At 45.1% G+C, this 27,344-nt stretch overlaps 1 protein-coding gene across 1 annotated transcript; it reads right to left on the bottom strand.

The window, feature by feature from the left end:
* Positions 1–11,501: 11,501 nt before the first annotated feature.
* Positions 11,502–26,863, bottom strand: CDX2 (caudal type homeobox 2). Its single transcript, XM_086935167.1, has 3 exons — positions 26,113–26,863; positions 15,360–15,505; positions 11,502–12,865 (listed from the first exon to the last, which is right to left on the bottom strand). Exons 1-3 carry the CDS (start codon positions 26,531–26,533, stop codon positions 12,653–12,655), a joined length of 780 nt encoding a protein of 259 aa, XP_086791293.1. The 5' UTR covers positions 26,534–26,863; the 3' UTR covers positions 11,502–12,652.
* Positions 26,864–27,344: the final 481 nt, after the last annotated feature.

Raw genomic sequence — 27,344 nt, 5'->3', positions numbered from 1 at the left:
TTCATCCAGCCATCCATTAACTTCTTTTACCATTCATCTATTCGTACAGTTGCTTAACCAGTCATGCACCCACCCACACACCTCTATTCATCCTTCTATCCACCCACTGACTCATTCCCTTATTCCTCTCCCATGTCCACACAAGCACACAAAGATAGAGACACACCCTTGTTTTGTTGTGAGGCTGCAGACAACACTCGCCGCAGGCTGGTGGGCTGGTCATTCTTTTTGCAAAGGCTAGGTTCAAAGTAAGTGTTCAACATGCCGGATCGAATATTGTAAATAAGAACAGACCAGATCAAATGTTGTAATTAAAAACAGGCCGGATCAAATGTTGTAATCAAAGATGTCATCTTGTTAATTTTTGATCACATTTAAATGTTGCTTGTAAAGATGAAACTTGTTAAAGGAGACTGTTTGAATTTGGATTTTTGGTAGGCTAGGGCAAAGCCAGGCAGAAACCACCACTCTAGTCAGGATAAGGGAGCTGCACTCCTAAAATAACCCCTGCTCACCCCCTTGGTAGCTTGGCACGAGCAGTCAGGCTTATTTTAGAGGCAGTGTATAAAGCATTTGCACATAACCATCAGTTATACAGTGTAAGCACAACAAAAGGACACCACACCAGTTCAGAAAAATATCCAATATTTTTATATACCGAAGACAAGACTAAAAACGTAAAAAATCCACAATACAGTACTTAAAAATCTTCGGTTATCAAAATATGCTTGAAAAATAATTCCTTGATGTCGATAGCTCCGTCCGGGGCTATCACGGCGTCATAAGCAAAGAAATCCAAACAGTTCTGACTGACCGCGGCGTCGCAGGCCAGCTATGGTGTCGGGAAGACCCGCAAACAGTAACTTTTAGAAATGCAGAGCGTCAGCGACCTCTCGTTGAGCTTCCAAAAGCACGGCGGCCGTAATAGCATGTCCTTAACTGGTGCTCAAATTAAGCAATTACCAAAGTTGCTATATTTTCAGTGCAATAATTAATTAGCTGTTTTTGAAAGGTAAAGAATCACAGGCTTCGACACTGTTAAGTTTGTTTTGGGTCCCCAGAGCACATCACGTTTGTGCAGGTCCCCACTGCTTTAATGGCGGGACTATGATGTATGGTCATTTAATGTCAGCTGTAGATGATGGATCCCTGAACAGTGTCAGGTATGTGCATGTCTGCATTGTGATGAGGGGTAATTGTTCACACAGCTCTCTGATGGATGTCACATATGGTTTTTCTGAGTCCCCAGATAGATCATGCAGTCTGTGTGTTCTCTTTTGTACTGCCAGTCACCGGTGTATTTAAGTGTGTAGCCTTTGACCGTGTCATGTATGTGCATGTAACTTGCATGATCGAGGTAACTATTAGCAGAAATACTACGTGTCTCTTTGACATCTTTCAAGTGTCACTGTCCTTTTTCCCCAGAGTACAAGAAAGAATTTTGATTCCCACATTTATAAATGTAGAAACTCACGTGGCACTTTGCACTACCATATTTTTACTAAGCAACTAGAATGAGTGGGTGATTGTAGCTCACGCGGCAGACGCCAACACCTCAAACACTCGTAGAAAAATGCAGCATGCTAGTAGTATTTGTTTCATCCTGAGGGTGGCTGCATGTTTTCTCCCTTCATCTTGTGTTACAGAAGCCCATGTACTATATCATCTGCTTGATTTCTTAAATGTGTCCTCATGTTTCAACCAGCCCGAGCCACCCACCCACCAGCTCTGTAGAGTTTCTCAGAGTTCAGGGCGATTTGAACTTAATCACAGAGAGTTCTGCAACTCCATGTGAATGAGATGGGTCTTAAGTGGGAAGCACGCTGTTGTAGTCTTGTGTCACAGGCAGGACACTGCATAGTTACCAAGTGACATCTGTTCACGTCATCCCGTCCTACATTTTTAAACCACCATCACTTTCCATTCTGACATTTCTGAGTCTATCGTTACAATTTGGCGGCGGTTACGGAGGTGAGGCAGGAGTCGTTGGGGCCCTTGAACTCACAAGCGTTGCAGGTCGAACTCCCCTCTGTTGAAGTCGGGAGAGCTGGTGTCGGCAGGCTTCAGGTGCTGTGGTGCGAAGTGTAGCACTGCGGCGTGTGGTGCCCTAAGGTTGCGGTGCGAGCAACAGCTTGCTAGTGGCGTCAGATGGTGTCGTCGGTGAGACCAGGGTCGCAGTGCGAGGTGAAGGTGGTGCTCATCGCGTGCTGGCATGTCACGGTGCAAGCAGTGGCGTCGTCGTGGCTTAAGCGCTGTCGCCTGCTGACGAACTGGAGTCGATGGTGCCGGCGTCAGTAGTCCAAGGCTGCGGTGTAGGATGAGGGCGGTGCATCGTGTAAGTTTAGAAGTGTTGCCCTCGATCCATGGTGCAAGTAGCGGTGTATATTTCGGCGTGGAGTGTCATCGTTGGGGATACCAAGACATCGTTGTGAAGCGAGGCAGTGCAGAGTGCAGTGCACACAGGTTGCGGTACGAGCAGCGGCTCAGTGGCGGCGTCAGCAGGCAGCGTCGGTGAGACCAGGGTCGCGGTGCGGCGTGACGGCAGTGTCCTCTGTGGTGCCTTCAGGACACAGAGTCTGTAACGGCATCGTAGATGGCATTGGGTTGCGTTTTCCTCTGTTGCAGCACAAAACAGACAGTTCTCAGTGATGAAGGCAGAAGAGCTTGAAGTCTTTGCTGTTCCGGAGACTTCTTGAACAGGGGGCAAACTCTACCTCAAGCCCTTGGAACAACTCACAAAAGTAGATTGCAGTAAGTTCAGTCCAGTCCTTTCACTGCCCAAGATAGAAGCAGCCACTGCAGACCAACACAGCAAAGCACACAGCAAAGTGGTAGTTCTTCCTCACAGCTTCTCCAGCTCTTCTTCTTGGCAGTCTTCTTGGTCCAAAAGAGTTCTTAAAGTCAGGGGTCTGGCCCCCCAATATTTATATCCCAAAATCCTTTGATCTCTTAGGCAGAGAGTGTATGTGCCCAGCCAGAAACAGTTCTCCCTTCTCTGGTGTGACTTCCTGGCAGAAGGTGGAGAAGGCATGGTCAGAGGCAGACCAGGCCCATTGAGGTGCAATGAAATCTCCTCCCCCTTCCCCAATTGGAGCCCATGTCTATTCAGCCCTTTCCGGACCCACCTAGACTATCTGGAGCCACTCCTGGTCCCCAGCCTTCTGTCATCTAAAACCCATACAGGCAATACACATTCCAGCAGAGGCTCACAGGATGACTGAGCAAGAAAATACCTACTTTCTAAAAGGGGTATTTTCAAACACAGAATGTAAAAATCACCTTCACTAAAAGATGCATCTTTAGATTCTGAGTTCAGGCATACTGAACTTTATTTTCCTACCTAATTCCCCAGGACAGTTGTGTTTACAAGATGTTATAAACAAACTCCCCATTCTGTCCAATGGGGAACAGGTAGCCTTGCAATAGCGAAAAACAAAATTGGCCGTAGTTCACTATCAGGACATGCCACACACACCAGGGCATGTCCTACCTTTCACATACTCTGCACCCGACCCACAGTGGTACCTTGGGCCTACCTTAGGGGTGGCTGACATGTAAGAAAAGGGACGGTGGGGGACTGGCAAGTGTGTGCACTGGCCAAGTAAGCATGGCAGTTACAAACTGTGCGCAGACTCCGCAATGACGGGTCTTAATTACCTTTTAAGGGCCGTTCGTGTGGGTGGCACAATCCCTTGCTGGAGCCCGCCAATGGCATTTGATTCACAGGCCCTGGCACATGCAGTGCACATTACTAGGTACTGACACATAAATCAAACAGGCCTATCATGGAAACACCAATCCATAACACATTTTACCACAGGAGCACTTGCACTTTACCACTGATTAGCAGTGAGAGAAGTATGCAGTAACACTAAGCCAGCACAGAGTCAGAACTGGAAGGTCAGAAAGCAAAAAACTCAGGGGAAACAAGGCAAAAGATGCCAAGTCTAACAGAGACAGAAAGAAAGGAAATTACCTGTCAACCAATCTTTCCAAGTACATCCTTGGCCTAGACATTGGTGCAATTTAGCTTGTGAGCTTAAACAAGCATTTGCAATGCAATAGGTCTCTCATTTATGCGAGTTTAAGCAGTAAACATTGTTTACCACAAAGTTTTTACAACGCGGTACCTTTACCACGCATCCCTTACAACGCAAGTCGTTACCACGACTTGCGCTGGAGGGCGCTAAAGGATTACAAATAGTATATTTACTATCCCAACACCTTCCCTAGGGTCGACGGGGACTGGTGTTAGAATAGTAAATTATACTATTCGAAATCCGCGCCCCCAACGCAAGTCGTGGTAACGACTTGCGTTGTAAGGGATGCGTGGTAAAGGGATGCGTTGTGACGGTACGCATTGTACCGTCATACATCCGTTTAAGCTATTGCTACTGGGGCAAAGACTCAGTATGTTTTGTTCTCTTACTCTCAGCTTAAGTCCCTTGGCTTCTTTCATCCTTAAAATAAATGTTGAGTTTCTTTTGTTTTTTAATAAGGAATCGCTTGCTACTCTGTAACATCTGACTTTGACATTTAATATTTTTACAATACCATAACATTAAAACGCTCTCTAGAAAGGGGTTCGTTCTAGCTGTGGGACAATCCAGCCTATATATTATGTGACTGTTTGACCTCTGATCACAGCAGGATTGTTTGAAAATGTAGACTGTGTAGTCATGCGAATAGGGGATAACCTGCTGCATGTCTAAACTTAGGTCCCAAAGGCGAGACCTATTGCCTATTCCAATGCTTGTTTTATATTTGTTGTGTGATTTGCCTGCCAAATCTTTTGATGGCTCAGGTTGTACCATGGTTTTATGTCATCATGTGTTCATAAAACTCTGTTCTAAAAGTGAGCGGTGTCTATATTCAGCCATGCAGAGTGCCTCTGCAACATGGTAAGCTGGGGCTGTCCTGACGTTTCACTAAAGTGGGGGATGGAAAACCTGAAATCAGTCATAAAAACTGGTAATTTTTCTGGGTGCCTAACATTCTACAGTTTTTAGCTTATCTGTGCCGTCACCTACAGGGACCAATCTTAGACATATCCAGCTTGGTCTTGTCCAAAGGGACTGTTCAGTCCGAACTACCTGGCTATGTCTTCCATGAATCAGACCTCTTAAAATGCACTTCACAGCAAGGCCAGAACATGTCCTAGGTAGCCTATGAGATGAATGTCTTGGTGCATTGGGTTGTGTGCACAACAGGAGACAGGCATTATGACTGTGTTTTGTGTTGTTGGATCGAAACACCTTTAGCTCGAGAAAATATGCAATTTCAGTCATACATACAATTTAGAACACGTAATTTAACACAGCTCTGGTATTGACCTTCTTCACTAAACTGGCTTATGTTATGTTATGTATATTTATATAGAGCCTGATTCATAAAGTCTAACTTTACGAATTTTATAAAGGGCATTTACAGTTAAACGTAAGACCAAGACAAGTTTAACTGAGACAAAACTCTAACATTACTACCGGCAAATGGCCTTTGTGAATACCGAAAGTTGTAAAGTTAGACTTTCGTCTCCGTTTACCTTTGTGCATGGGGCCCATAGTGCGTATCTTGTCACCAGTACCACTTCACTTTGTCAGTGGTGTCAGGTACCTCTCTTCCTTGCTTTCAAGAACCCAATTGCAGACAAAGTTTTGTCTGTGTGTCTTACTATCCTGGCAAAAATGTGAATATAGTTGTTGTTTTGATGCTGACATTTTGATGTTTGCAAGTTTGCCAGGCGTGGCTGAAGGTATTGACCAAATAGTTCCCTGCTATTTTGGTCATTTGGCGTGTGCTTTAACTGGCAGACTTGTATGTGCATCTACTCACTGCAGACGGTTTGTGTTGTTATTTAGTCCTGATAGCAATCTTTTGTGGGTCATACTGAATGGATGTTGAGAGTTTTGTTTTCTGTTTTCTGTTGGAACAGAAAAACTCTTCTCACCCTTCTCATTCTGATGTTTCGGACTTTGGCTAATGCAACACACCATCCATGAGGCTGGCTTGCACCAGTCCAACAAGTCCAATACACAACATACAAATGGATCTCAATGAGTGAATAAAAGCCAAGTATACATACAAAATTGGGTACAATTGCCCTGCATCAATATAGGGTTATCAATAATGGTAAGTTTGCATCTGTAGATCTACTCACTTTTAGATCGACTCTTACACCTTAGCGTAACTTTCAACTTTTCTCTTATTGACCATTTGAGTGGAGACATACACTTCAGTGTAGACCAAGATTCACAAACTGTGGGTTCCGAGCTGATTTTTAGTGGATCGTTAAAGTTCAAACAATAAAGATGCCTTTAAATTCTGTATTTATCTGGTCATATTTGCTGCGCTTCAAGACAAAAGTGAAATGTCAGGCTAGGTCTTCTGACAAATTGCAGCTTAGGTTTTTTGACATGGGGATTGGTGTTTACAAACTCCTTTCACTTTAAAGTCACAGAAAGAAAAGCAAAGTGAATTATGTGACAATCTTGCTGGGGTAGAGTATGAAAGGAAGTCATTTTTTAAACACACATTACAAAATGTAAACACCTGCAACTGAACTGTACAAATTCAGCACTTAAGAAAGCAAAAATGGAGCATATTTCTTGTAATTTTGAAGTGTGATGGAAGCAAAGACTTTAATAGGATGAAAACAAATCAAAGCCCTTCATTTGGTGATGCACAAATGATAAATATTCACTGAACTGTTTGTGCTAACTTAGTGGCCATTTAAATGGAAAATGTGTGGTCTGTAAATGGCAGTACACTGCCACAAGATGCTTTAGTTACATTTTTTTTTAAAGTGCCCACTGTGTTCATTAAAGCTAGGTGGGTTGCAAATGTTTCTCATTCTAAAAGGAAGGCCACGGTTCTAAATAGCTTGGGAAGCACTGGAGTGGACTTTAATGACCGGATTCACGAAGAGCGTCCACAGTTGTGACGGAGGCCCCGCAATGAAAAACTGCAGTATGGAGATTCCACCCCGAAGTGCGGAGGACCTATCTCCACCCATGATTGGAGGGGATTGAGCCGCCTACATTTGAATTTATGACTATAAAGTTACTCCAAGTAACTCTATATCCATATTTTACGTTCTGCTAATTTGGCGGAGAAGTCCACAAGCGGTGCCACCTAGGAGGACACCTCCAAATGAAAGGGAATAGGCAAAAACTATACCGCTAATACCAATTCACCTAAAAATACATAAATACAGCTCATACCCTAGACTGCCCTGTTCCATTGGCCTCGCAGCCAAAAAGACCCATAATCTGCCTCCAGGATGCAGACCACAAAACTCATGAGGAAGAGGTGTTACACTGAGAAGACAGTCCTTGTAGTGAACTTTGTGATCAGACACTCTAAGAACCTACATTGTCTGCGTCCATGCGACATTTCGGAGGTTACCATCCATGTAAATGCATGGGGAAAGTGCTGCATGGTATGAGGGGCATTACAAAGAAATGGCAAGATGAGAGGAGCCAGTTGAAGGAAAAGTTCTCCAGGTCTCAGGTGGCAAAGGCTGGGTGGTATAGGTGATAGTATTTACTCCACCATTCATCATTGACATGACTCTGTCCAACCACAATACTGCAGCAACCAAGCTAACAGCTCAAATAAAAAGTTGATCAAAGGCCTTCTAACCCTGACCTTTGTTTTGTGCCCTACCCCAGGAAACTGGATGGGGTCACAGTAAGGGTGTGGTGTCTATATGTAAGTCTCATCTCTTAGCAATGTTGTGCAACATGCAACAGGCTTCTAGTATTACTACTAACTTGAGCACAACTTCTGGGGGAATACAGCAAGCAATACCTCTCCCTTCCCACATATGGTCTGGGCATCTAAAGCATGATCTAAGGATACCAGAAGTGAATTTACTGATGGCTTGTGTACATGTGTGCCCTATTGTTCCTCTCTTGAGGCTGTGTGGTTGGACATTACACGTGTGAGGTGATAAGGAGAGTGAGCATAGGCAGTACGACCTGCAACAAAGACTTGTGAGTCTTCTTAAAATTTTGCTCAATTCTAAATGTATTATATCGTCTATATATGCATGCAGCGACTATGAGGATAATGTGTGTCCATTGTGCTGTGACGAGTAATTAGTGAGTATGTTTGGGATGCCATCTCCCAGACACAAATGCAGCCCCAATATGAGATGTTATAACTTACTTATCAGTCACATGTCACTAGAACTCCAGCAAACAACTGACACACAAGGTAACTAACAAAATATATAACTGTTGTATGTGCTTCTAGGAAAGGCAGCAAATGTATCAGTGATGCAGCCACTGGCAGTGCTAACAGCGTGCATGTTGATAGAGTGTCAGAAGGGTTTGTTGCATAAAAGGTATTCTCTTTGGTGAAGTAGCTTAACTGCCACATTCAGGGTTGGATAAATGGCACTTAATACATGAGGGAAGTAGAGAAATAAATATAATTCTCTTGCCACCATTGGGCTTTCTGCCACTAACTGTGGCATGGCAATAAACTGGCGTGGTCTGTTAGTGATGCATCTCAATATCCAGACCGGAGCGAGCATCAAGATTGACCTGCTGCAAAAGGCCAATATTTTTTTTAACTGACCCTCTGGAAAAACCCATTGACCATGCAATGAAGTACAGCCAGTATTTAGACGTGAGTGAGTCTAACGTTAATACCCCACATAATTGCTTCGTTGGTTTTATGATCTGTATGGTTGGTGTATCATTAAATTCAAAAAATTATGGACAGGGCCTACCTGGAGCGTAATTACACCGCTGAAAATGGAATGCACACGCCAATACTTTAATAGTGATGATCACTCAGTACAATTAATATTCTTACAAATAACATTCCCTTCCATAGGTTTAAGTTCTAATCATTATTAGAGCAAAATCATGATCACAATGAAGAACGAACAACAAAATAGTTACCCTTAACCTATGGAAGGAATTGTAATTGCCAAGGAATATTATTATTATTTGTGATTTGAGTGATTATCCGTATTATTTCAATATTGGTATTTGCATTCCATTTTCTGCATCATTTTTGCATGGGTAGGTGTAGCCTGGGGGAGGGCTGTGGTGAATCAAGCACTTGCTTCCAATCTGCAACCAGTCAATTTAGGTGCAAAGCAGTATCTGGCAATTAATGCCTCCCTGGACATGCTAAAGATGTTGATCATTTGCTTGTAATCCCTCTCTCTCCTCCTCAAATAATTGTTCCTAATAATGAGGTGCAAAGCTATAAAGGCATTCACCAACATAGTGAAACCGAAAAAGTTCGGTGTGTGGTTTAATTTCTGATATGGTCAGCCTGCATGTGATTGGTTGGTGTTGTAAAAAGTATCACCTGTAGATGGGTGGCGGAGTCCTGGGTCATCACCCCTTGCCCCTTTGAATCAGCAGGTGTGTTCTATTTGTTGTGAGCATTCTTGTAATGTAAATTAGGAAATATAAAAATATTTTAAGGGATTTTTTCAGATTAGACATATATGTAACACATTCATTTCCCTATTTCTCTGGTGTTTTTTGATGCCTCCACTGATTTCTAGAGGGTGTTTTTCAGTACCAGTAATTGGCCGTGGGTGGTGCTTGACTTACTCCAAGGCTTATCTGGAGTAAGGGCCTGATTTAGATCTTGGGCGGTATTATCATCATCCTGCTGCGACAGCAGCTGCAAGTACTCCGTCGAGTTGACTGCAGGGAGTCTACTCACTGTATTTAGCCACTTACTGCAGCGTAAATTCTGCTGCAGTTGGTTTAAAAGAGTGGGCGACGTGCGCGGCACTACCGAGGTAGTGCTTGCGATGGCCGTTGGCCGACGAGCGCAGCGAAAGGGTTAGATGTTGCGGCAACAGTCAGTGTCCTGTGGTGGGCTTCTCTGTTTGGCAAACAGTAATACGAATCCATCAGATGTGCGTCAAGCCGCTTTAGATGTTCCTGTTGTGCTGGTAGCAGAGTCCTGACGGAGTAAGACCAAGGCGGTGTGGGGACAGGTAATTTTATTTTCATCTCAATACATATATATGTAATGAATCTGTCAATATCTATGTGTAGGTGATGTCTACTGCCCATATTTTTACATTATAGCATTGCACACCAACAACATACGCACAATATTGAATGTACACCCTCACCCACCACAAACGTCTACCTCAGATCCCGGTGACAATGGGGTAGCCGAGCGTCGTGGTCTTTAGCATCAGCACAGGAAGGACCTGGAGAATGGCATTCAAGACAGAATCGGTGGTGGGACCTCAAAAAAAGGTGAGTTTTCACCTCTTTTTCTTCCATTCCGCCAACTCCAGCTTGGAGGTTTATCCGCCACAGTTGCCTCGACGGAAAGGCACATCGTTATCTGGACAGCGGAAATCTGGGAAGGGTTCATTCCAACAGCAGCTTCTGCCTCTGACACCATTGACGCGGGAGAATAATTCTAGCGGAGGCGGCAGGGCTGCGGCGGTCTTCCCTCCAGTAACCTGCCAACATCTAAATCGAGCAGGCGAACCGTCAAAGCGGTGGGCGGGAAGACCACCGAAAATGATACGGCGGGACCAGTCCCAACAAGATCAAAATCAGGCCCTAAGTTTTAGCTTAATTTCTGACTATTAAAGCTGCAGTAGAAACAGGAGTGTATCTTGTGATAGCAGTTATATGTTGCAATACCTGTATGTGTTTGTGTGAAAAATACCCATCTAATTCAAAGCAATTCGATTCTTATTCAGTCCTGTGTAATTCAACATAAAAACATCCAAGACTTTCAACGTGAAAAAGTATTTCTTAAATAGTCCATGGAATTCAGTTGGGAAAAATACTGCTGTTATTTAATGTGAAAACTACAACATACATCAATGTGAAAGCACCCATACAATTATGCAACTATATCAAAATGCCTGTGCAATCCGATGTGTGAAAACACAGGGGCAGATTTATGTTAACTGGCGCATCCCGAGGGATGCGCCAGTTAACATGCGCCACAGTGCGCCACAGCTACGCCACCCATGGTGCGCCGCATTTATGATGCGGCGCACCATGGGGCAAAAACGGCATAGATGCGTGACGCATCTGTGCCGGAAATGTGGCGCATTGCTAGAGTTGCGTTGCAAGCGCGACGCAGCTCCAGCAATGCTCTGGGGGGGGCCTATTCTTTCAATGCTGCCTCAAGCCTTACGCCTGCTTCAAGCAGGCGCAGGGTTTTGACGCAGCATTGCCCTGAAAGTGACTGAGTGAAATCTCATAGATTTCACTCAGCCACTTTCAGGAGGCGTTCCTGCGCAGGAACGCCCCCCCTGCGCAGGAACGCCTCCTCATGGCGCAGTGCTGTACAACGTGACGCATCTCCTAGATGCGTCACGTTGTAAATAGGGCGCAGGGATGCGCCACGTTTCCTTGCCGTTGCGTCACGCAACGGCGGCGTAAACGTGGCGCAAGCCCTTCATAAATCTGCCCCACACACTTTACTCATAGAAACACAGACACACATCACATGCGCACTGTAACAATGACAACACAAGACATTGGTTAGTGCAAATGTTTTTACGAAATTCCATGCTCCTTTCTTTGTTGAATTATTACATCTGTACATTAAGATTTACAGTGACTTTCTTTGGGAATTACAACAACACTGTGTTGTTTGTATTTAGGACAACACTCAAATATCCTTATATTAAAAGAATCTGAAAACATATTTTTACATTATATCATTAGTCTGCACATTTCACAAATCTATACATTCTCAAAATATTAACAATTTGTGTTTGTAACTATGCTTGTTAGCCACATATAGATTATGTATCTTTTATATATCTATACATAGCATATATATGTATAACATATATATATATTTAGAACATATCTCATGTATATGCATATATACATACTTATATGTGTATATGTGAATGTATACACATAAACAAGTATATATGCATATATAAATTCAGATACATATGTGTGCCTATAAATATAGGACTGTGAAAAAGTGTCCAAGCAATATCTTTCTTTATACTCTGGCGTTGCACAATGTAGCAAAAATCTCACATACGCCAGCCAATAGTGTAATATCACATCACGTCTCAAGGAAAGCTGAAACAAAAATAGCAAAGTAATTGGAGTGTAAAAATATTAAGTTAACCACTGGTTAACTTGACGTTTTGATACTGGTCTGAGTCTTCTTTTCAATGTGACCACAACCTATTGTATTGCGTTAGACATGACCATTTGGGGCAGAACGTCCATTTTGTCGCTAGGCAGTACTATGTCATAGTTTGGTTTCACCGCATCGCTTTCATTTCAGAGACAGCCTCTTCAGGCTGGGCCTTTTTCAGTGCCTTTAACTTCCTTTTAGGAAAGCAGGTCCGTCATAGGCGGCGCCTGCAGCCCTATCGGTTGACCTCCTTGAGTCTGCCATTTTGTGAGGGAGTGGACACATCCACCAGAGATTTTTGTTACAGTCCCTCCAGTGAATGAAAAATAAAACCTGCCGCTCTCCAGTCTGGTACAAAAGTAGTCCTTACAGTTCTGGGTGGAGTGATGGAGTGAGTCATTCAATGTGCCTGGACGTATGGCAGCTGTTTTGTTATCTAGACCCCAGCACCCATGAAGGGTCCATGAATCCTTTCATGGGCTGCAGAAGCCTCTCATCAGAACAATGTTCACATCCAGGTTGAAACGTGTCACTGGTTGACTGAATGGCTGACTGGAGCGGACAGGACACCCACATTATGGCCCAGTCCCGGCCCATTTTGGACCACCCCTGTCATTACAGGCCCCATGGAAGACACAGGGCTCAAAGGGTCTGTGTCACTCTGTCCGGTTCCGATCTGCTGGAACCTCTTCTTGTTCAGCTTTCTCTCTTTTGCTCGTCGGTTCTGGAACCAGATTTTAACCTGAAGAGGGAATAAATGACAGCATGAGGGGTGGAAATCAGCACACACATTCCACAATACAGACGCCTGCAGCCCTGCTTGATTCTTCCATACGCTGTTTACCATTTATGCACGACCAGGAAACTACAGTTGCATTTATGACATATGTTTTAGGTTTAGTGTGACTACTCAGCTTTCGGCAAGACATTTTGGCACCAGGTTTTTAAAATATTCATAATGTCGGCTTTGACCCCACCCTGTAGTATCACTCTCTAACCTCATGCTGTTTGGTGTAACATTCCGCCTTGTAAGAAGGGTTGTATGACATTACAACGCATGCTTTTACTACGCATGCCTTCACATCGCAAGTTTTACAACGCATGCTGTTACAACGCATAGTGTTGAGGGGTGCTGGATAGTGAATAGTTTAATTCAATGCAACAAAATTCATTTTATTTATTTATATGTTTACTTACCTGTAATCCTCCGTAATCCATAGATTACTAACCCCCACCCTGCCCCTCCCCACATCACCGCCCGGCAGCTACTCGAACCACCGACCGCTACTGGCCCTGCGCAGTGGGAGAATGCAAGCCCTACAGCAAAGAAACATAAAGCTTGTAGGCTCTTTTCCTATTTACTAAAGAAGATCTGGATTATGCATAACTGCTTGTGAAACAAAGACTCAAAAGAAAATAATCCCATACAATGACAGTAAAGCATTTATTGCCACCACTGTGTGGGCAAAGACTGTTTTAGGCTTCTAGCCAACGTCAATTGGGCTTGTTCTGGGAAAACTCTCCTGCTCACTGGCTGCTGCTATCAGTAGATGAGTCTAGATACAGGGTGGAGGAGAGGTGGAATAAAGATGAATTACAGGAAGATGTCTAAATGAAAGTGTATTCGGGGCTATTGGAATTATGTGGCAGGAGAGAGACAAATTATGCAGCAGGGTTGAGTAAATTATGCGGCAAGAGAAGGCGAATTATGTAACACAATACGGCACATTTTGCAATAATATTACTTCATTATTTCATCATTTTTAAACTGGGTAACACTCTCTGGACATTGGTTGCATCTCATTAGTACCAGTTTAACACCCAACTACAGCAATGAGCAACTGAAAGGTGACCAGTCCAGCTTTGCAAAGGGCCTTCTATGTACCAAGACGTTTCTTCGCATTTTTACTAACGTTTCAACTATTTGAGCTAAAAGCAATTGTTTTTTGTTAAAATCTGCACATTATGCTGCAGATGACGGATTATGTGGCAAATGGTGCAAATCTACAATCATGCAAAAATCGCAGTGGCTGCATAATCGCATAATTGCAGTGACCCCGAGTATAGCGAGATCATATAGTGCAGGCTTATAGTACTAAGGAGGAGTGCACACTTGGCCTCCTCTTCCCTGAGGACTGTTGGTCTCTCAGAGGTACCAGCTAGTGTGTAGAGATGGGCAAGGGGCTGTATTAGGAAGAAGCAGCAACAAGAATGGTAGTGGTAGGGAGTACTATGAGTGGGGAATTGGCAGATGGGAGGGGTGGTGATAGGAAGATGATTGGTGACAGAAGACATGGATGCATTAGGAGAGACATAGAGTGAATGATAGAAGATGGAACCTGAAATGGGAGAGGATAAAACTGGAAATAGGGAGGACTTGATGGGAGAGGTGATCCTTGAATAGGAGAAGCTCCAATTACAGGCGGACTTTGGCAGAAAGAGGACACTGACAAGAGACATGGGCAGTGTAGAAGAACATGGGCTGTTCTGGGTTCTGGGCATTGATGTGAGAGGTGGCCAGTGACTAAAGAGACAGGCAGTCATGGTGGGGTGTGCATTCACATCAACGGGGGACAGACAGGCGAAGTTGAGACTGATACTACCCCCTACCCTGCCCATCCCCCTCCCCACATCACCGCCCGGCAGCTAGTCCCACCATCGACCGCTACTGCTCCCAGACTGCACTGCGGCCAATCCTGGTGCTGCATGAAAGCTGTGTCAGGATTGGCCTGAGTGCTGGCAACTTGCTCTCCCAGTTAGACTGGGAGCCTGTGCCTGCTCTCTCTGGCCCTAGCAATGCAGCTGTGTCTAGAGAGAGCTTCAGTGTGCATGATGGTTTGGCTGGATTATGACAGTCAGCACAACAGCCATACGCACTGTAACAGTGCCCACCTCTACCCCACCAGAAGTGTCATCCCCATGGACCCATCCCCAAGATTCGCCAGTGTCCTGGGAGCAGGTCCAGGGGAATTAAAATAACACAATATTAAAACGGGTTTAAATCCCATTTTATTTTAATGTGGTGGCAAGGGGTGGTGCTCCTCCACCCTAATGGAGGGGGCACCGCTTTGCACCCCGCTGTTTTTAACTACAAAACTGTTGGTTCAGTGTCCATGTCTGTTAATTACAATGGTGCCCACAGCACCCTTGCTACACCACTGCCCAAGAATGAATCACCAAAAGGGGCAGGAAGAAGGGAAGCGGTGCAAAGAGGTGTGAGGGCCTTGACTACCCACCTGTCTCTCGGAGAGCCCCAGGGAAGCGGCCAGCTCCGCCTTCCTTCGAATGGTGATGTAGCGGCTGTAGTGAAACTCCTTCTCCAGCTCCAGCCTCTGGTGGTCGGTGTACACCACGCGGTACTTGTCCTTTGTCCTGGTTTTCACTGTGAGGAAACAAAATGACAGCGTGAGCCAACATACGGCCATTTTATAGCAGGAGTGGAGCAGCAAGGAACCGGTAATACCCGCCATTTTATGATATTATGAAAGCGTTGTTTATAAATCAGTTTAATATTTAATTAGCGCTAACATCCATCCATGGACGTGATGCAGAATGATGCCCCCACTGCAAAATATGATGATCACCACCTGAGTCTCCAATATCTCACAACTGCTCCTTGGGCTGTATGGGGAACCCTGGGAGGGTTGGAAGGTCCCTGAATGGTTGGTGAGCCCCCTGCATTACCCTCATGAATCCAACAAAACACTATATAACTGTATGTGCAGTGATTCATTTGTCACTTCAGATGTTTCTAGGAGCTGTAAATAACAGATGATGTTATTATTAGGGCTCTCTGTTTTCCGTTTTTACTGATTTTTACAGATATATACAGACGGAAAACATGCATTTTCGTGTATGTATTTATTTTTAAATGTGGATAAAAACGGATATTGGGTTGTTTTTAGAGTAATTCTAAATTCTGTCTGCCATGCCAAACCAATAGCTGTGTGGGTTGATAGGAAAGGGGGTTTAAAAAGAAAGGGATTTTAGTAAAGAGGCTTTAACAGCTATAGATATACACAAGGTTGCTACTGAAATTTGCATGTTTTCGTATAAGTGGGTTGATTTAACTTCAGTGGGTGTTCACAGCACTGAAACCGGGAAGGCATTCAAACATAAGTGCATATTTATTGGTTAAATAAAGGTGGGAATATACTAATTTCAGCTTTATTTTTTCACAAAAAACAAAATAAATATAGATAAATACAAATAAAATTAGCAAAAAATAAATATGGATAAATACAGATGGAAATGTCAAATAAATGAATACCATAAAACCAGGAGCCCTCGTTATTATCCAATTTAATGGTACCCAGTTTACCGACCTCGGAATGATGAAAGACATGGGGCTTGATTTTGAGTTTTGCAGGGGCGTTACTTTGTCACAATTGTAATAAATATCCCACCCCCTTAATCACACGTGCATTATATCCAGGACCACTGGAATTATGTGATTCTAAAGCCCCAATGATTTGTGCATGATTATGGATTTGCCTCATTTGCCACTTAATCTGTAATTGGCTGAGTAATCTGCAGATTTTAAAAAACAAAATGTGTTTCTACCTCAGTCGCATCAAAAGTTACTAAAAATGCGGCAAGATATATTTCCACACAGTGGAAGTCCCTTCATAAAGATTAAGTGGTCATATTTTAGTTGTTTATCCCTGTATTTGGTTATTCAGTTCGTACCAATGAGCTGAAATATTTTCCCACACACTGTTAGCACTAGTAAAAATTGACAAAATAATAAAGCAATAATATCTCAAAATTTTCTGCATTACACAGCATAATTTGCCTTTTCTTGCCACATAATTTAGCTAACCCTGCCTCATAATTTGGAGGTCACCGGCCACATAATTTTAGTGGCTCTGATTATATTTTAGGGCACTTGTAATAAGGCGATGGGATAATGGTCCCTAAAATCTGGGTTAATTCTACCCTACTAGCAGCGACGGCTCGTGGAGGGAGTTACGGTGGGGCAGGAGGGTGGGGAGGGGGAGGGGCAGGGTGGAGGTTGCTAAAAACCGGCATATGGATAATTGCAGGTAAGTAAACAATTTAATTAATAAAACGAATTTCGTAGTGCGCCTTGCATCGCAAAATGCAATGCAGTGCGAGCTACGAAATTCGTTTTATTAATTAAATTGTTTACTTACCTGCAATTATCCATATGCCGGTTTTTAGCAACCTCCACCCTGCCCCTCCCCCTCCCCACCCTCCTGCCCCACCGTAACTCCCTCCACGAGCCGTCGCTGCCTACTAGCATTCACTTTGCTATACTCCAACAGAAACCATGAAGAACTGAAGTCTGTGTAAGCGAGACTGGCGTTCGTATCAACAAAAAAAACGACCCGTAGTACCGACAAGAACTTCATTATCATTGGTGTCTATCCGCTGGGTCAGGGCAGCCCCACCCGCTAGCTCTTTCTACCACAGTGTTTCACACAGACAGTTTGGGATACGTATCCCATGAAGACCGTACAACATAGAGCAGACCTTCTTTCACATGTGACCCTTACTGGGCAAGTCACCCCACCAGACGCGTAATTGTCAATGACGGAGCAGGTGCTATGGCTCTGGTGCCGGGGGTGGGAGGGTTTCCTGCCACTCTAATTACACCCGTTCTTAATACCTAACCAAGGGCAGATGGACCCACATTCGGGGGCGGCCTTAGGCATGTGTAAGCTGTGCACCTGCACAGGGCCGCCAAACCCCAGGGGCCTCCACGGCAATATATATCCTTAATATAATAATGTTAATGTTAATGTTATAGGGCATTTATACAAGCGCACGGCTACTCCGAAGGGTGTCCTAGCGCTAAGGAAGTTTAAGCAAAAAAACACATCATTCCCTCCTATTTATACTCCCCCTAGATTATTGATGGAATAACCAGGTTTTCAGCTGGTGGCGGAAACTCAGGTCAGAATAATCCTCTGAGGATGGATACATATTTGCGTGGCGGCCCCTAACAGGGATTTGGCGGCCTCCGGCTCTGTTCCAATTCCAAACACCCTGACCCCCCCTCTTCACTGGCCTCCGCACCTGCGTTCCTCCGGGGGCCCCTACCTACGCTCCCTGCCCAGGGCCGCCATGAGCCTAGAGCCGCCCCTGCCACATTCCATGCGTGCATGAAAGCCCTTGCGCCCTTCTTACGCATAGCCCTACAAATGGGCAGGGACACCTTAACAGCGTGTTTCAGGCTCGGTCTGCGATGGTAACGCTGCAGTGGGATGTACAGATACCCCACACAGCAGGCAGCGTAAGAGGTCATAATAACGCGGATTGCGCGCTATACCGGTGCCAGTAACATTAGGCAAGTGCTTAATGATGTGACTCACATGCCACGTCGACTCGTCAGCAGAAGACGGGTACGAGACAGGGGAATGTACCAACATGTAGGAACATTGTGAGCATATTTCCAAGTAAATTCGGGGGTCTCACTTCCTTCCTTCTCTCTTTCTACCCTTTCTGGGTGCACGTTTTGTGGGCGATAGGGCTTATTTTGACCAGAATGATGGCTAACAAAACAAACTAATTAAAAGTATGGAATGTAAACAATGCATTTACATTGAGCTAAAAGTGTTTTTTAATTGTGTAGATGTGTGGTTCAATTGGCGCTTTTAAGGAGTACCAGGCCTGGAGCGGTGGATCTCGGGCTCGAGTCCCAGCAGGGTCACTCAACATCCTGTGATTCTGGGCAAATGACTAACAAATTTAATGTGTCCAGAAGCCATAAAGATTAAGTTCACGAGGCCTCAATGCGTTTCACCTGCTGACATCTGCTGTAGCCCGCAGGTCACGAGGTGAAATCCCGGCAAGGCCAGCTCAGCCTCGGGCCGTTCCAAGCCCGGTTAATTGAGAAAAGTTACAGTGGATAATATTGGTATCTGTTAAAGCGCTATATGAAAATAAATACAAAAATATCATTTGTTACCTCGTTGGAGTAATGTTTATATCTATATAGCTAGCGTATGGGTGTCATTAATCACACTATACTCAGGGCCACTGGTGAAGAGACAGCGCCAGATTATGCGGCAGAGGTGACTAAATAATGCAGCAAAAAAGGCAAATATGTGCGATATTGGGGCTTGTTTTTGGATAGTATTACTTCGTTGTTTTGTAATTTTTATACATGGTAATACTGTCAGGGCAAATATTTCACCAGTTTAACAACCAAATGCATAAATAAGGAAATTAAAATTAACCTTTGCGAAGGGTCTTCCAATGCACACAAACACATATTGGCCCATTTTTTGACATTTTTGATTTGTTTGAACTAGAAACAATTTTTTTTGTTAAAATCTGCAGATTATGCAGTTGATGATGGATTATGTGGCAAACACACACATTCTTAATTATGCTAAAAAGCAGCAGCCACAGAATCGCATAACTGGAATTATGCGATTCTGTGGCTGCTGCCCTGACTATAAAAGTTAAAAAAAAAAATCTTCAAGGTAGCAGACAATAATCTAGCTGGAATTTTGAAAGGCACGAATTCTCTCAAACTGATGGCATTACGTGAACAGGCCCTATATTCATTATGTACATTATCGAAAGTTAGCTGCTAAATTAAATCTGATCTATTTATATGTCTGTCACAAAAAGACCCAGGGCAGTGCAAACATGGAGCATATCAATCGTAAAACTGTCTGAACAGCAGATTCCCCAGTAATAGTTTTGTATTTTAAAAGATAACAATCTTAAATCACTTAGCCAATATTTAAGTACTGAATGGCAAAAAATCAACCATTTTTCAACTTGGGGGCATATTTACAAGCCCCTATCACCACTATCACTTTTTATGACGTTCCTGTGTCGATAGTGGCTTCGCCTTATTTACAAGGTGGCAATAAGCTACTTGACACAGCCGTGTATATAAGGCACCCTTTCACGCTAAATCTACAGTAAAAGGGGTAGGCAATGGGTATTCCGCCACAACGCCCATTGATTTTGATGCTGCTCCCTATTTACAAAAGTGGCATTAATAGGAGGCAGTGCCAACATTAAGACCAAGGAAAACCTGATCTTAACATGGTGAAACGAAGAGAAATGCTTTATTTCTCCTCGTTGTTGCTGTTTCTATGTGTGATGCATTGTTCCGCACACATAGAAACAGCAAATTGCCAAGAATTATTGTTTATGTCCAGGAAGGTATCCCTTCTTGCACATAAACAGTCATTAATAAAATGCTGATTTGCAACTTCTATGTGTGCTGCATTCTGCAGCACACATAGGAGGTACAAATCGCCATTCTGGACTGATTATGTGCAGGAAGGGACCACTTCCTGCATACAATCAATCATTCCCTCAACGGAGGCCCCCTTGCACTATGGTGCAAGGGTGTCCGCGCTGAAGCTAGGCAGCTGAATTTGGTGTCAGCGCTGGGAGAAGCGCAGGCGTGCACCATAATATTGCAATTATGTTGCAACCCTGCGTTTCTAAAGTCACGGAGCGCTGCAATAGCTATTTTGGAGCTAACCCGCGCACTGCCACTTTATTGTAAATATGCTCCTTAGTGTCACAGACAGAATTAAGCACCAGCAATTACCCTTTCTCCTTTTAATGTCAGTTTAGAAATTAGCTTTGTTTCTTAAGGGGTGGTTCCCTACATGGAGCTTCAATCACAACTCTTAATTAATAGATATTATATGTAAATTTAGCTGGAATCCATGCCCAGACAAAATCTATACAGCACCCATTCACATTTGTATACATAACATATACTTACACCAGTATTTCTACTCACAGACATATGTAAGAGCATGTAAAAGAGTACTTCAATGTTACTCCTTTACGTACTTAGATTGGAAATTGAATGTGAATATTTAGGGAATATTCATATATAATTAATACAGATAGAAAGGCCCTTGTCCTCCTTGGACTTTTACTTAAAGGGAGTTGAACATTTCAGCTGATTCACAAAGGCATAGAAGAGTGCGTAAAAGATGCCTCTGTAGTACTACATACACATTTCTGATCTAGAACCAACAAACTCTATTCTCCTGATCCAGATATGGTGCATTGTCCGCACCCATGTTCATTTCTCGCCTGGTATGATCTTGCTTGTTTATTTGTTGGCTTGGTCCTTCTGTACCATTCTCGATTATATTATTGTTTGCTTTAGCTGTTTCTTCTCTCCTGACCATTTGAATAGCTCTCCGAAACCCGCAAGGGTCATGTTCGCATTGTATAAAACTTTATAAATAAATAAATACATACTAATAAAGGTTATTTAATCTGATCCATAACTGAGAATTAGGGCTGCATGAATTCTTTTCAGCTACAATTTGTATTAAATTTCAAATTTGGGGGTGTATTAAATTTAAATGATTTCCTTTTTGTAAAATTGTGCAATATTTTGGAATAAATTGGGCCAAATTACACAAACTGCAAAACTTTTAGCACTATATTTTTTTGCAAAATGTAGCCTTTCTACCTTTTGTGCATGAGGATGCATTTCGCGCTACAAAATAGAGCAAAAACCACAAGTGCTCCAAACAACAGCCAACAGCTGCTTTTGTACTATGAGTTCAATTTATTCCCATGCTCCAATGATAGATTGATCAGGCAGTGAGCTTCTAGTTAATTTATTCATTCATTCAACCCTTAAAATTTAAAACCAGTGTTTAAAAAGATAATTGGTGAATGAATTCTTCACTCCACCAAAGTATAGCTTTCCTTGCCCTGATGAAAGCCATAGTTGCTGATTCACATGACCGAAACATTTGTAGAAATTTACACCAGAGTTGTCTTGGTGCTAATAATACACCCAACAATAATAACTGCATAACCACTTTATTTTTAACTGCTGTGCCTTTATATTTCGCAGATATTACTTTTTCCTGATTCAAATTAGTTTGCACTTTTGGGATATGCATGCATGGGAAGCTCTGATAAGGGCCGTGGTTCTCCATAGACTTGGCTGGTATCAGTTACTTTACTTTAGGTTCCTAGATTAAGCCATAGCAAATTTACAATCAGCAAAAAATTGGGCCTTTCAGGGCTGTATTAAATGAGACCTCATGGCCACATCACCCCTAACCGTCACCAGATAAAACAGTTGCCAGTTGTTAGGTTTAAAGTCTTTTTTTGGTCTGGCCTAGAAGATCCCAGTTAGCATGGGATTGGGAGCAGCCATTATCATTGTGCTAGACAAATTTGGAAAGTTTGGGAAAGACTAATCAGGCTAGACAGTGGCCTTGAGATTGTGGGTGAGTCCAGCCGTTCACACAAATTGATTGCATTGGGCTTTGGTTTACGCTTCCTGAAGCATAAACTTGGCGCAGTAACATAACAGGTGCATCATATAACATAGCATCCCCGCCAACCTGAAAAATTCCTATACATTTGGACATAAACACATTTAAATGTATATAGTTCCTATGTGTGTGTTTGGGGGGGGGGGTGTATACGTGTGTGAAAATGCATACTCTTGTAATTTTAGGTATTCACAATTTGACGTTTTCCTCGTAGTTGACCCAACAACATAACAGATTCGTTCATGTAACAAAACACTCTTTCCAAGCTGATAAAATCCCTATAATGTGTGTAGGTAAATCCATTTAAAAGTATGTATTTTTGTTTATGTGTGTGTGTGTGTGAAAGTGAATATATGTGTGTGAAAATTCATACTCTTAAATGAAGAAAAAAAGAATCTCACGAATTCGAAATTTGACATTTTCCTCTCTGCCCTCGGTATACGAGGTCGTTTTAAAACTGAACCAACAGGCCGAGAATATAATTATTATTAGGACAAGATTCTAGGCGAGTTATTATCTGATTACAGTGTTAACGTCTAGCAAATACGAAAGTGTTTTATCTTGTGAGCGTTGCTGTGAATTATACCGTATGCTAAGAGCTCGGATATTTACATTATGAGGCATGAACATCCCACGGCGCGTGTTGCATTGAGAGTGTTATCCTGGGCTGAGGCATTCTTGAGATCTGAGCGTGCCTTGCAGCCGGGCTGGCTTCCCCCTGGCGCAGGCAGGTGATGTGATCGGCCAGTGGGCGTGTGATGTCCAGCAGGCTGTAAACCTTGTCCAGGTAGCATAGCTGTAGTCGCACAATAGTAGCCCGCGGGGAGACACAGAGGATCAGAGGGGCTGCTGAATGGAGAACACCGGCCGGGACAATGCACTACAAGGGCGTCTTATCTCAGACAAAGGGCCCCCTCCGGCCAATTGTGTCAGAATTAGCACTTCTGAGAAAGCGACCCTGGCGGGGCACATTTACATGAACACGACCCCCATGCTGAATGTGAAAGCAGGCCGCCCCGGCGGCCTTTGAACTGCCCATGTCCGGGCCCGGCAGCGTGGGAAGGCAGGACGAGCTTCTTTGGGAAACATAGTCGCCCCTTTAGCAACAGCGTCCAATTCCACTGAGCACGGTCCCAGTATCCATGAACCGGCGCCTCCCGGTCAAAGCTCCCGAACCGGAAGTAGAGCAAGTCTGACCTCCTGACTTCCAGGGCAAACCTCCATCTGCCCCGGCAGGGCTCGTATTGAGTGTAATTGGCCCCTCACCACAGGAAAGTGTGGAAGTTGGGACACTCCGCCCACTCATATGAGACCCGGGCATGAGGGGTGGAAGGGCCGGAATTCAGTGTTTTCTGTGAAGAGCGCCTCCCTTTTCCGGCCGGCGCAGCGGGTGGTGGGGTCAACAGGTGGAAGTATGTGGAGGACAGTGACAGATGAGGGGCTGTGGGACAGGAGGGCCGCCAAGGGCACATTTACATCATAAACGGCCTGGCACCTGCTGGCTGCTGCCCCGCCGCCTAGGAGCTGGGCGACCAAGTTCCAGGGCCTGCTTTCAGCACTGCCTACTCCGCCTTTTAACACTGGGCTGGGGCAAACCAGAAACGTCGCCTGCAAGGCCCTGGCCGTAACCCAAGCGATATTAGGAGAACCCCGGTCAAACCAGAGTAGGGAATCTTGTCACGTTTTTTTCATTCTCTAGTCGGATACTTCTGTTTTTGGTTATTGGATAACGTCTTTGGTCTTCGAGCATTGATTGATAGTATGTTGACTGAAGTACTGCTTTGATCGCCAAATGGGCCCTTCTCGGACTCAGATTCACCCTGAGAGAGTTCACGCCGCTTGTCTTTTGTTGTGAGGACGGGAGCGTCTTTCCTCTCAGACTTTTCTTTAAAGACGACAAATTAATACACTACATCTAGTATACCGCCTGTCGCAGGCACCACAGCTCCACCTGCCCTTACATAGGTTTTTCAAAAACGTGTAATTTGTATTCAGCTGAGAATAGGTCTGTGTGCTCTGCGCCTGCTGCCTGGGAGGTCAAGCAGCAGGTCACAGGTAGTAAGGAATCCCGAAGGGGCCCATTCAGAATGTCGCCCTTCCAAGATCGATAAAACGCAGAACTTTTGACGTGGGTTAAACTCCGAACCCTGCGCCCTGAAGCTATCTTTGGGCGCCATATTTAACCGTCTGCTTTGCGATTTTCAATAACCAACGAAGCTGACCGCGCTTTGCAGCCCCGCAAGGTGTGGGAAGGATTGATTGGGGCTGTCAGAAGAAAGCAGGGAATGCTCCTCTTGCGCACAACCGAAATGCGTTTCTAATGGAAAGAGAGGCGCTATACCGGAAAAACTCCACTCAAATGGCGCAGACTGCGCTGCCCCGAGCGCCCCCATTTACAGAGCAAGTCGAAAATGCTGCGCGCCTGTGAAGTGCACAGGGCACACGCCAACCCATATCCCGGACTGTAGCTACGCCCTCTATGCACACCTCATCAATCAATGAAAACGTACTTAGTTGGATATGGTTGTTGAAAAGAGTATGGTGAACAGTGCAGTAAAGTATTCGGTAGAATGTCGCCTTCAGTACATTGAATGGAAACCAGAGACGAATCTCTGTGGGTAAGTGCGCATTATTTTGTGCCAAAGTTTTTTGTCTTCAAATAGCCGTTTTAAAAACGCGCTCATCTGCAAGATTGGGAATTTTTAAAAGCTGCTCATTGTAATGTGTATCTATTAGTCGACAACTGCTTTTATTGGTTGACTTTGGAATATCGCTAGAATTATGTAATATCAATCAAATATCCAAGAAACAAATCAGGGGTTTAAAGTGAAAGTAACCGCAAGTAAAACATTGCGCCTAGAATCCTGAATGTCTACTCTATGAGCGTCGAGGTCTCGGTTTGCATAGATCGGGTTATAGCCCTGTGTGTTCCATCACTTGGCTTAACATAGAATGAATATTCTTATGCGCGCATTCGGAAGTGGACTGACAGAGATGTGTTTTTGCAAAGTAAAGGATGTGCCGCATTTGCCACATAATCCAACATCTGCTGCATGATTTGCAGATTTTAACAAAAAAAGAATGTGTTACTCTTGCGCTCTCACCGTCTCCAGACCCAGGGTTTGGCCCAGTGCCATGCGTGCAGTGTCTGTCGTTCCAGCGCCCCCCCCCCCTAGGTTTGACCCAGTGCCAGTGCTGTGGTGTTCCTTCCTGCAGCCCCCAGAGGCACAGAGATTACCCTTTGCATGAGTGGGATGTCCCCCTTTCAGCCCAAAGGATATGCCCAATACCAGTTTTTCAAGGCCCCTCTCTTCAGCTGCTTTACGGAACCACTTCCCAGGCTTGCATTTCCATTCCCCGTGCCCTGGAAGGGCACAGTGACGAGCTTGTAGCACCCATCCCTGCAGCCTAGAGAGTGGGTCATCAGTCACTCTTTTGTGCCCCCCCCCCCTCCCCAACTCACAAGGTAGGACCTGTGCTACCTGCACTGCCCTCTCTACCCCCAAGCTCGTCCCAGTGAGACTTGCAGCGCCAAAACCTTGTACCCTCTGACAGGCCTGCTGCGCTCCATACCCCCTCCAACTCAAGGGAAGTCCCTGTGCCAGCCCGCCTGCCCCCACCCCCACTTATCCCCAGAGTAGGACGCCTGCCAGAGTCGTCCTGGCCCTCACTACGTTCACTGCGTCAGGTGCGTCAGGACCCCCGGATACTCCGGGTTATCTTTTCTTACCCGTGCATCCCCCCGCTGCCGGCGCCGTGGGCTTCCTCATCCAGTCATATGCGTGTTGCCCCCGCCTGTGCCCCTCTGGCGAGTCCTGCTGCTGCTGGAGGTGCCCGGGCAGCACCCCCGGACAGGGTGGTCCCGGGTGGTACTCCACTGCGGCGGGGCTGTAGCCCATGCTGCCCCCGGGGGATGGGTTCATGTAGGCCGGGTGACTCCACTCTTCCCTCGGAGGGGCGCTGTAGGGAGACATCCACGCGGAGGGTGAACCCGAGGTGGGTCCACCGGTGCTTTCCAGGTTCAGTCCGTGGTGGTACCCCCCATAGTCCGGATACTGGGGGGCCCCGGGGTAGCCCTGCAGGCCAGGGTGCGGGCGCACGGATCCCGGGTACATGCCCACTTCCTTGTCCAGCAGGTAACTCACGTACATGGCGGGGGCCGGTGGGCGCCCGGGGGCATGCTGTACCAGTGCCAGGCTGCCCACAGAACCGCCCTGCCTCCCCTGGCCGCTGTCTTCCACCTCACAGGTCTGCCTCGTCCTCCCTCACGGTTCCAGGTCTGCCTCCTCCCCAGATGTCAGTGCACTGCCATCCCCTGACCCTCTGCTGTTTTAGTAAAGCCCCGGGTGACGTCAGGCCCGGCTACCCCTCAGGAAGATTTGCATGTCAACGAGATAAGGAGGGCAGCGACCTGAGCCACAGCCCAATCCAAGGCGCGCGCTTCCTCCTTCCCTGCGCGGCGCTGCTGCACTTTACCCCCATCAGCGCTTCAAAGAGTGCTGCATATCAAGACACTGGTCCGGCCTGCCACTCCCGGAACCCGGAGAGCACAGCACCGGGGTCCAGGGCTGGGGCAGGGGGCGGGGGAGGGGGGGCCTCCCTAGTGCCTCACAGGCTGTGGCCCTATCCACTCTTCTCCGACAAATCACTGCCCTAAAGGGGCGCTACAGAGCCCGAATGTCTCCCCTTTACCACTTAGCCCTCACTAGATCACTATTGTATTGTATTGAACTTGTACTAACATAGCGCTTACTACCCCTAGACGAGGCGCTGAAGCGCTTCAAGCATGCCCTCCCCAAAGCGCCTCTTTCACTCCTAGTGCTTAATTTGTAAAAAAAAAAGTGCCAGGGCCCTGGAGGCCACTGCAGCTTGTACTACACATTGCCCCTCCCAGCGCTGCCAATGACCGCACCAACATGACCCCTCACACTCCTAAAAGTGTGACAAATCAGACTATTTCAA

The sequence above is a fragment of the Lissotriton vulgaris genome, chromosome 8 (genome assembly GCF_964263255.1).
Source record: "Lissotriton vulgaris chromosome 8, aLisVul1.2, whole genome shotgun sequence".
Lineage (NCBI taxonomy): Eukaryota > Metazoa > Chordata > Amphibia > Caudata > Salamandridae > Lissotriton > Lissotriton vulgaris.
This window is presented reverse-complemented; position numbering and strand designations above follow the sequence as displayed.

Coding starts and splice junctions, on each gene's coding strand:
- CDX2 (XM_086935167.1), bottom strand. CDS start 26,533: ATGTACGTGAGTTACCTGCTGGACAAGGAAGTGGGCATGTACCCGGGA. Junction 15,506..26,112: donor GGCAGCGGGGGGATGCACGG/GTAAGAAAAGAT, acceptor GTTTCCTCACAG/TGAAAACCAGGACAAAGGAC. Junction 12,866..15,359: donor TGGGGCTCTCCGAGAGACAG/GTGGGTAGTCAA, acceptor TTCCCTCTTCAG/GTTAAAATCTGGTTCCAGAA.